The sequence below is a fragment of the Cyprinodon tularosa genome, unplaced genomic scaffold (genome assembly GCF_016077235.1).
Source record: "Cyprinodon tularosa strain WSP-4 unplaced genomic scaffold, ASM1607723v1 ctg110, whole genome shotgun sequence".
Classification (NCBI taxonomy): Eukaryota; Metazoa; Chordata; class Actinopteri; order Cyprinodontiformes; family Cyprinodontidae; genus Cyprinodon; species Cyprinodon tularosa.
In genome coordinates, this window is record NW_024037894.1 from 581839 (window position 1) to 592970 (window position 11132).

The 11132-nt window shown below is 38.3% G+C and overlaps 1 protein-coding gene across 4 annotated transcripts in view; it reads left to right on the plus strand.

The window, feature by feature from the left end:
- pafah1b2 (platelet-activating factor acetylhydrolase 1b, catalytic subunit 2) overlaps positions 1-10848 on the plus strand; it is a 16083-nt gene extending 5235 nt beyond the window's left edge. The window contains exons 1-7 of one of the 4 annotated variants that reach the window (XM_038296760.1): positions 813-1007; positions 1196-1337; positions 3715-3804; positions 7567-7683; positions 7777-7899; positions 10047-10339; positions 10424-10848. In XM_038296760.1, the coding sequence (XP_038152688.1) occupies positions 1257-1337; positions 3715-3804; positions 7567-7683; positions 7777-7899; positions 10047-10325 (690 nt within the window). In that variant the 5' untranslated portion in view covers positions 813-1007; positions 1196-1256 and the 3' untranslated portion in view covers positions 10326-10339; positions 10424-10848. Of the gene's footprint in view, positions 1-812; positions 1046-1195; positions 1338-3714; positions 3805-7566; positions 7684-7776; positions 7900-10046 lie in introns of those variants that run through there. The other 3 variants (XM_038296766.1, XM_038296751.1, XM_038296774.1) reach the window with 3 other exon arrangements.
- Positions 10849-11132: the final 284 nt, after the last annotated feature.

The window sequence follows — 11132 nt, forward strand, 5'->3', positions numbered from 1 at the left end:
CCCATGTCAGAGGATGAAGAGCGCGCATCCAGCCAGTCACAGTCAGAGAAACAGGACTGCACTGGAAAACAGGCCGTATCTTAAACATCTATAAACACAGGTGTTGATGGCAGCAGCGCAGCTGATATTTCTCTCCAGGATGGTGTCACAGCCAAACAGGAACAGACGAGGCAAAGCTACTATATTAATAAAATAATAATTACTTTTCAGGAAAGGAATTTAATTTCACTATCAGACGAATATTGTAAACATCAACGCAGCTACGATACAATGATTAATATAGTCTTTTTATGTATTATTACGATTTTAAAAGTTTGACAAACAATAAACGACATAAGAGACACAGAGCAGTATTAAAAGCCATGTTTAATCAGCAAACTCAGACAGACTTGTCAAATGTTTTGAAGCATTTAAGTTTCAAGGGATTGTACAGCAGAAAACAGATACCCAAAAGGAAAAAATCAAACACTGTGCAGTTATCAATCAGAAACGTATATCCTTGTCAAAATGAGAAATGCTTAACTGATTGTTGGTAATGGTAAGGCTGAGGAAAACACTGACCATCTTCAGAACATTAGCTGAATAAATCAGTTATTTTTTTATTTCTCTGATCAGGAGGAATTCATCTTTAATCTTTGGACAACATGTATTATAAAAAAAATAGGTTTATCTTAAAAGTAAAAATAATCCGTGGTATACCTTTGAAAGAAATTAAGGTTAGTAGTATTCATGATAATATATATAAAAAAGTCCGTTCTAAATAGAAACTCTCGTGTACTACATTACTTGAACGCACCATGGAAGTGAAGCTCATGCCGTAAAGTGTAGCATAGAGGCGCAAGTGGCGTGGAAACATCTCGACGGGAAACTAGACTCGGTACCAGCGCTCCGTGCGGAGTTTTCCCTCTCTCTGCCTTCAGGGCTGACCTCTCCAATCCCCCCGGTGTTTATCTAGCTCTGGCGGCCTCAGCTGAAGAAGCAGAGAGGTAGCCGCCTGTCAGCGTCAGGTGGGCTCTCATTGTTGACGTGCTGTGTTTAATGACAGGTCTGTCATTAGCCTCATAGCAGCTACCAGCTTCAGCCAGCATACCTGCAGTTTTGATCCTGATGAATCGGCTGTTTGCTCCTGCAGCGTCATTCTGATGTTCACAAGCGATCATTTAACCCATTATCTGGCGCTTATTCTGTCTTCCAGCGTTAATCCGCGGCCTGGTGTTCTGTTGGACCTACCGACCAGAAGCGGGGTCTCCTGCAAGATGAGTGGAGATGAGCTGAACCCAGCAGCGGTGCCTCAGCAGGTGGAGGATCTACATGGAGATGGACGCTGGATGTCACAGGTCAGCTTCTGCATCACCTTCTATACACCAGGCAGTCATTGCCTCCAGGTTAGGAGGGACCCCCTCTCCTCCACTGTGTACCAAATACTTTCAATTGTGTGTTTTGTTACACTGTTCATGCAATTATGTGAAACTTAGAAATAAGTCATTCCATAAATCAGCAGGTAATCTGTCCTGGGATCCTGTAAAGCCTGAAAGCTTATTGTTTTCAGTGCAGCACTTAATCTATCCCCCCAGCAGGTGTTTGAGAGGTTAATCCTCTGAAGCCAGTACTACTTAGACGGCCTGCTTTGCTTCCAGGCCTGGATCAGCCGGACCAGCTGATCCAGGCTGAGATGAGCTGCTGGGATTTAGACTAGAACTGATTCTTTTTACCTTCTGCTCTGGTTGATGAAAGCAGAGCCTCAATGTGTCAGTCTAAGAAAAAAACTTAAGCTATGGAGCCTGGTGAAAATATTTCTTTTACTTATACTTGGATCATCTTCAAGCCACGTAAAGGAAGCAATTTATCAATTCCATGAATTGACCTAAAGTTGATTATATCAATTTTCTTAAAAGCCCAAGTTTTCTTTTGTATCAAGATCTTTCATAACATGAAGGACTAAATGTTTTTCTTTCATATCTTGAGTTAATAATCATAGTTTAACAATTTATTGTTCCAGCTTTACTGACTGAATATACAAAAGCATGTTTTTCTTACACATTATTAAAATGACTTATAAGATCCCACAAAACGATAGAATAAAACGATCTGATTTCCAATGAACAGAGATGTAGAACTACCATTAACAGAGAGGGTATGTCGCTCTGACATACTGGCCCAATCCCAAGCCGAACCCTAAGCACTAACCCACCGTCTGCGCGTTCCTGTTGAGGGTCCGCCACATTAAGGGCCGTCCCAAACCACATAGTGAGTAGGGCCAGTGGACCGTTTAGCGCTTAATTAGCGAGTCTGTATCATTGCAGACTCGCTGGAATTTGTCAACAGGTGTAAAGGTGAACTAATGGTGGAGGAAACACGTTCCTCCAAATGTAAGTTCCTCTGCTTTGCTGTAACTTGATCACACTGAGAAAATCACACTTTAGGAAAAAGAAAAAACATAATTAAATCCAAAATGGGATGTCCTCTTAGAAATAGTTTTAAGAAATAGGCAAATGTTTAATGTTGTGTTAATCTGCGCAACAGAGCTACAGCCACGCATGTGAGGCGTCACTGTGTTGCCAGTAGCAACGACTGCTTTCCTTTTCCGTTGGAGGGACACAGCTCGTTTATAACCCCCTCCTTAAGCCAAGCCACCTTCCACAGCTGAGAAAGGGACTTGATAGTTAAGGGTTAGTGGTTATGGAGCAGTTTGGGATTCAGCCACTGTCAGGATTATTTGCCTCTTCATTTCAATGAAGTAGACGCTAACTGTGATGTAGCTCTCTGCTTTTATAGTGAAATCCATCATTGATGGGAGAGACTCTGTGCTCTTAGCAGAGCTTTTAAACAGACAGGTCTGATTCCTCTCAGAGGAAAGTTAGAATGTAAGCTCCATTAACTATTAACTCATAAAGAGTTTTGATGCTGAGGCTGTCAATAGTCACTGCTGCCACCCTGTGGTTTATTGGGGATCTGCTTGCTCCACCAAATATCCCAATCTGACAATGTTAGAGAATGTTTTTAAAAAAACTCCTGTATCCAGATCATGATTTGGATCATCACCAAAATGTAACATCTGAGGGACACCTCAATAGAGATTTTATTAAAATCCATCCAAAACATTACAAGAGATCCTTTAGACAGACTCTCCTAAAAACATAACCTGCTCAGCGGAGGTAAGTATTGGATCAGAAGTGAAGACATGTGGATCATTGCCACCCTGGCCTGAATACAAAGCCGCCTCTATTGCATAAAGCCACTGTGGCAGTGAACGTATTATGAACCATTTCAGACTCTCACCATGACTCTGCAGCTTTCATAAAAGTGTGTTCTGTCATTTCTGACCAACGGGAGCGACGGCGTCACACGCTAGTCCACCTGCTAGAAGAAGCATTTGAATGCAAACCAGACCTGAAGAAGACATTAAATCTTCGTTTAGTCCAGAGCACACAATGGGGAATCTTCTGGTGTGAAACCACCCTGAAAATGCATGCCGCACCTCTAAGATTTCCTCCAAAACGAGGCCTCTGAACCACCTGTCGCTTTCTTTTTCACCTCACCTCAGGCATTTTCAGCTTTCTTCTTGGTGAATGAAATCTTTTAACAAAATGTAAAAAAACTCAACAGGCATGAATCCTTTTTCAGAGTATTATCGCCATGTCATTATTAGGCGAAGTGTCACATCTGTGCCTATAATAAAAACCTCTCCTGTGTGTCGGGTCTTTGGTTTTTCAGCATGTCAGGTTTGTGCAGGAGTGCAAAGATGGAGAACCAGAGGTTCTTTTTGTTGGCGACTCCATGGTGCAGCTAATGCAGCAGTATGAGGTGAGCCAAACCATTTCTATTGGATGCTTTTGTTCCCATATAGATAGATAGATAGATAGATAGATAGATAGATAGATAGATAGATAGATAGATAGATAGATAGATAGATAGATAGATAGATAGACTTTATTCCGGACTCATGGTCCAATAAATACATACAGAAAAATAAAATAAAAATAGTTAATGATAAAAACACAATACAAGTACCATTATCGATTAAATAGGATCTTTAAGAAGACAGGAATACCAGTGTCTCCACAGCTTAGACTGATATCGGATTGCACTACGTGTGGTATCAGTGAGTGACAAAATAATATCGTTTTCAGATGCATTTAACCTACAAATAAACTTATACATTAACTTTCGTAGAACAGCTTGTAGGGTATTAACTCTTGCTGTGACTTTGCAGGTTGACTTTTCTATAGGTAGTCCACAGGTGAGCAGTGTACAGAGAGGTACAATATGCATTAAACAGTTCCACTTTGACTTTATCAGTACATGAACCGAATTTACGTGCAAGGGTATTAGCTTGAGCATACAACAATCTACATTGTCTGCAAATATCATCATCGTCTGACAGATTTTCTGTGATGATGTGCCCAAGATACTTGGTTTTATTTGTTACGCCCAGCACAGTATTTGACAGCAAAAAATCTGGAAACTCAGTAGATTTATCTTCCTTACTCCTACAGATCATGATCACACTTTTAGATGGATTGTACCTTATGTCGTGTTCCAGACCATACTCAGAGCAGATGTTTAGTAGTTGCTGTAACCCAGCAGTACTAGGGCTAAATGTTACTAAATCATCTGCATACATCAGGTGATTAAGTACCGAGTCACCAGCCACACAACCAGTGTGACAAGCTCTCAACTTGTGTGACAGTTCATCCAGATACAAGTTAAAGAGAACTGGGGACAAAATCCCGCCCTGCCTCACCCCATTACTAACTTTGAATGGAGCAGAGACACATTCCCCCCATTTAATCTGCAGTGTTTGCTGAGTATACCAGTACTTCAAAATACGAACAATATACTCTGGTACTCCTTTTTGTGTCAGTTTTGTGAATAGTTTTCTGTGGTTTACCCTATCAAATGCTTTTGATGCATCCAGGAAACACATAAACACTGAAGAGTTCTGCTTATTATATTTATAAGTAATCTCTTTTAGAGCATATATACACATATCTGTGCCCAGCCTAGCCTTAAAACCAAACTGGTTATCTGTAGACTTGATAACCTCTAAAATCCTGTCCAGCAGGATTGATTCAATAATTTTTGAAACTATGCTGGCCAGCGCTATCGGACGGTAATTATCATAATTGCCAATGTTTCCAGTTTTATCTTTAATGACGGGTACTAATTAGGACACTTAAAATAGAGTCAGGTAAAAGACCATGAATAAAAAACGATGTGAAACAAATGGAAAGTAGAGGAGCTAGCCTTGCATTTGCATACTTTAAATGTTCAGCTGAGACTCCATCCAGCCCAGTGGCTTTATTGTTAGATAATTTGGAAATAGCTTTATGAACCTCATAAGGCAGGATTTCATCTATATGGTCAACATTATTTGCAGTGCATGGTTCACTATGGATGCAATTAAATAATCTGCTGTAATGTTGGCGCCACAGCTCCACAATGTTAGCAGTGCCTGATATGCCATCAACCGAACATGGGAGGGATGTTTTGTAGGATGTCATACCTCTAACTTCTTTCCAGAAGCCTTGGGTATTGTTACAGAAGAGTTTTCTGGCCATTGAGTCAGACCTCATTGCTCTTTCATTTTTACCAATATAACGCACAGCATACTTATATTGGGCATTGGTATACTTTTTATGTTCAAAGACAGGCCCTGATCTTGGTCTACCTGCCTCAATCCATTCCTTAGAAGCCTCTCTAGCTCTATTAAAAAATTCAACCACATGGGTATTCCAACCTGGCCTGATCTTATTTTTCTTTTTTATTTGTTTATGAAAGTGTTTAGTTGATGCAATCAAAACATTAACTATTTCATTATACACAGAACGTACAACTATACAACTTTATTCTAGTAATATTGTTCAAATGTTATTTTTCCTCTGGGAAAAAAAAGACAAACTGATAGAAAAAGCAGAAGAAGAGTTCACCAAGGTGAAGAAGAGGTTTGACTGCAATAACTTATCCTTAAATGAAAGAAAAACAGATTAACCGGTAAATGGCCTGTTCTTATATAGAGCTTTTTCAAGTCAGTAGACTTGACCAAAGCGCTTTTCGCTGCATTCAGTCATTCACCCATTCACTCACACACTGATGGTGGCAGGCTACACTGCAGCCACAGCTGCTCTGGGGCTCACTGACAGAAGCGATTGAATTAACCAAAAATATTTTTGGTAACTAGCTCTGTAACAATATCAAATTACACATAAATGGAGTAGAAGTTAAAAGAGTTCATAATGCCAAATTTTTAGGCATCATTTTGGAAAACAAATTTAGTTGAGAGCTGCACATGAATTATTTCTGAGATAAAATCATAAGGAATATTGTTTAAGATAAATGGGATGATAAATGTAAAAGGTTTGAATTTTATATAACTCTTCTTATATTTATCATTTTTCACAGGAATGTGGGGAAATGTAAATAAAACAGATATCAACATACTGTAGTTAAAGTACAAAAAAGGGTTAAGGCTAAAATGGAACTCTGAACCAATTGACCTTCTCTAAAAAGTAACACTTAAAATAAAAAATACAGCATTTAATATTTTTTCTTCTCAATTTCTTCTTCAAATTCAAAGTCCAGTGAGTTTCCGTGACCCAGGAATTTATGGAATTAATTGATTGATGACTTGGAGTCATGAGTTAAAAATTTAATCCACTTCCTCATTTGAAAAAAGGCTTTTAGATGAACTTTATTTTGTTTTATTGATCTCAAATAGTTTTTTTCAAAGTTTGTTTTGACATAATTTTTACAGATTTTAATTTTTCTATTAGCTTTTTCAAATTTTAGTTTTTAAAAAAATCTCTTTTAAATTGGGTTTTCTGACTTGCTGTCTTTTTAATTTGCTTTTACAGATCAGATTCTCTTCACTTCAAGCCCAATAGATACATTTGCTCTTGACCAATAGAAATGTTTCCATCATCCATGCAGACCAATAGAAATGTTTCCATAATCCATGCAGACCAATAGAAATCCTGTTTACTCCAGAGAAAAGCTCTGCCTCCCATGATGAGAATGTGATCCGGGAAACACAGTTTAAAATAATTTGATCTGAAAACGAGAATTTGGTAAAAACAAAGATGAACAAATAAAAAAAGTTGACTGTAACATTTAAAAAAAACAAAGCAGAAAACAAAGTTTCTATCAAAATGTTTGTTTTGGTTTCACAAACTTTTTCTTTTCTTGGATTATTTTTTTTTTCTTTTCCAGAATGTGTTTTTTGCGCAATGTTAATGGAAGAAAATTCACTCTATATGAAAGAGCCTTAAAATGTTGAATCATTAACAAGTTCACGGTTATTTTTAGATGTATATACGTATTATATAATCTGTGTTAATCTGTGTGATTGTGTGTTACATGTTTAATTAGTGCTCATATGTACGTCTGCAGAGAGTCACATTTTTCGTTTGTTAGTTCGTATAAACCTACCAGATCAGGAAAACCACATTCAGTTGCATGATCATCATTTGGAATCAGATTTCACCATTTCTTTTTCGTTAAGATTGGATGTTATTCTCCTGTTTTTCCAGGACGTTAATTTAAAACTGAGATTTCTTAATTTTTCAGATCTGGGGGGAGATGTTCTCTCCTCTGCATGCGCTGAACTTTGGCCTCGCTGGGGACACCACCTGTAACGTTCTTTGGAGGCTGCAGAACGGAGAGCTGGAGAACATCTGGCCAAAGGTGGGAAAGCAAGAGGCTCATTAAAACCACCTGTTGCCTGCTGGAAGGCTCCCAGTGTAAAGCGGTGAACTGGCTCTTTGTGTTCTTGTTAAGGTGGTGGTTCTGTGGGTAGGAACCAACAACCATCAGCACACAGCAGAGCAGGTTGCAGAGGGAATTGTTGCCATTGCTCAGCTGCTCACTAACCGCCTTCCCAAAGCAAAGATTGTTGTACTGGTGAGTTTACTGGTTTGATGTCACCATATTGGTTTATAACCTGAAACTCTCTGCTGCTTTAGTTTTGCTTTTCTTTTTCAAATGAGGAGTAACTTTATGGAGCCTGATTTTCACAGGTTTATTGGGAAATAATTCCTGGGAAATTACTATTATTATTGTTTCATGAAAAGAGTTATTGAGAATCAACTACAGAACTACAGTCTATAGTAAGGTTGCAAAAACCACTGGTGGAAAAAGTACTCAGAAACGGTACTTAAGTAAAAGTACAAATAAATCCTCCAGTAAAAGTGAAACGTATCACACTGACATTTACACTTGAGTAAAAGTAACAAAGTATTTGTTTAAAAAAATGCTTGGAGTAAAAAGAGTTTTTTTTAAGGGACTGCAATTTTTTATAACGATAATTATGTGTACGTACTATATTTATATTTTCAGTAATACATCAATCCTATTTATTGAACAATGCTGTGGATAATGCATGCTTTATTTTGACCTTCTGTCAAAGGTCACACTTGGAATTTATAATTTGGGATAATCTGATAAGTGAAATATTAAGTTTAAGAAAGACGACAGATTAAACCTTTATAAGTGTTTAATTCTGCAGTTAGGACATTGATACAAGATCAAACTAACTGACTAACAGGCTCTGATCTTTTTTAGTGTAGTTTTTAACTCCAGTATCATCATAAACTCTACAGTTTAACAATACCCTAAAAGCAGCTTTGTAATGCAAAACACCAGAATCAAATAATTTGATCATTAATAGAACTCTGAGGATTTCTTGCTTAATTCATAAATGTAAAAGCTGCAGGACGGAGTTCCTCTTCTCTGGATCCAGGTTCCTTCTTTTAGGTTGCAGATGCAGTGAGAGCAACGTATTGTTGGAGATGAGGGATGTGCTTTCTCTGAAAAAGAATTTAGTCAGAGTTCATAAAAAATTGGACAAGAGTATACAGAATCAAATTAAGCATTCACACGTCACCTTTGCAGTTGCTAAGTGGACCAATCCTCATCTAGCATTTGATTACTTTCAAACTCTCAACCAGAACTAAAAAGAATAAACGTAAAAAAACAATGTAACGCGTAATGAAGAGCCTTAGAATTTGTAGTGGAGTTGAAAGTACAAGTAGTTGATGTCAATTTTAGTGGAGTAAATGTAGAACTATTAATGATTAAATCGACTTAAGTAAGGTGTATGTATGTGTATATATATATATATATATATATATATATATATATATATATATATATATATATATATATATATATAAAAAATGTACTTAAATACAGTAACAAAGTACTTGTAGTTCCTTACATCCCACCACTGACAAAAACGGGTAATAAAAACTAATTAATAATGTTGGTTATTTAAGATCTGTGATCCTGGGTCCAGGCCAATTGGTACCGGGACAGAAAGAGGAAATAACTCCAGTTATTTGCAACTGATTCATATTCCAAATTGTGTTTTATTTTGAAAAATGACCAGGTTTTCTGCATTGCATCCGTCTGTGACTGTTAACGTATGTCAGCCACAACGCCGCTGGTCACCTGCTGCTTTAAACCCCAAACTAGCAAAACTGCTTTACACATAGATAAGGTTTTCTGTCCAATTTGACTCAAATCAATGTGTTTAGGGGATCTTTAGATAAATAAATACTTAATTATTAACTTGATAGTAAAATCTATATTATTAACAAAGTGACATTTTTGCAGATTAAGGTGATGCCATCTTCTTCATGTTCTGGATTGTTTACTAAAAATGAGTATTTAGGAAGGAAGGAAGAGAAGGAATCTGGACTAATCTGAACCAAAACATTGTTTTTTTTCCTGCTTTTTCAGACCAGTCAATCCATTAAAAGATGGCTTGGAATCCATTTTGTTTTGTACCCAGATTAGTAGGAAGTGTGTTTGATATTTAGATGAAATAAAAACGCTACAAAAGTTAGTCCTTTGTTTCCTGTGAGTGGATGGATGTCCTGAAGCCTGCAGTCAATGAGGAGGGCATACAAGCTTCATCCTGCAGCCTAAAAATAGGGTTAATTAATCAGAACCTGTGATTTATTTATTTGAATGAAACTCGTGATGCTAATTAATGTAGAGATTTGAATAAACGAATGGGACGGTTTCTGTCTCTTTGTGCCAACGAGGGTTTGTTACCTCGAGGGGAGCGGCCCAACCCGCTGAGGGAGAAGAACGCCGCCGTCAACAGGCTCCTGAGCTCCAGGCTCCCACGGCTGGGCCAGGTTCTGTTCCTGGACGTGAGCAAAGAGTTTGTCCACTCTGATGGAACCATCAGCTCACAGGACATGTTTGACTACCTCCACCTGACGCTGGCAGGTTACCGCACCCTGGCTAAGCCTCTCAGCGACCTGCTGCTCCAGATCCTGGAGGAGACGCCTGAGGAGAGAAGGGCATCGCTGGTTTAGGGGCCAAAGGACAGGTGGGGCTGGAAATCCGAGCAGTCAAACAAAGTTTGATGTTGAACCGTCATTCACTAATCGATACACATATTTTAATTGATCAGAGTTTGACCTTTGGCCGTGTTTGGATGTCGGTAACCATGAGCAACGCTGAAGTAAAGTCTCTGCCATCATCTGGAGCCTGCAGACCTTCTTTCAGTTTAAACACTTTAGTTTGTTTCCAAGTGTCTAAAGACAACCACAGAGTATCAGAGCATTACCAAAACTATTTTAATTACAAGAATAAAATCATAATGTTACCAGAATAATAATAAAAGCCTCTGCCTGAGCTCAGATTACAGAAAATTAGAATATCTCTTTAATGTCATAGTTCTACCAATTTACTGTCTTATCACAACTTCATTCATGAACGTCTTCTAGAAAACTTCACATCCAGTTGCCTAAGCTGAACTTTTCAAGCTTAATTCTCACTGACTGACTTTATTTCTGTGATGTTACTGATTTATTTTCACAACATTCAGACTTTATTATCCTGATTTGAGAGGGGCGTGAAGGAAGCCATCTATGTTAAGAGAGAAAAACCAACTTTAAACAGAGGTGGTGGACTCAGATTCCAGCTTCCAAAAACATACAATTCAATCATAGACATGATCCCTTCCAGATATCACCAAACCCCCCACCCCATCACAGAGGAACGAGGGACCTACCCGCCCCAGCCGGTGAACAATACCTCCTTAACGACCAACCCTTAACAATCATAGACAGGTTTCAGGTATTACAGGAGACAATCCCCCCCCTTAATGGCAATCCCCC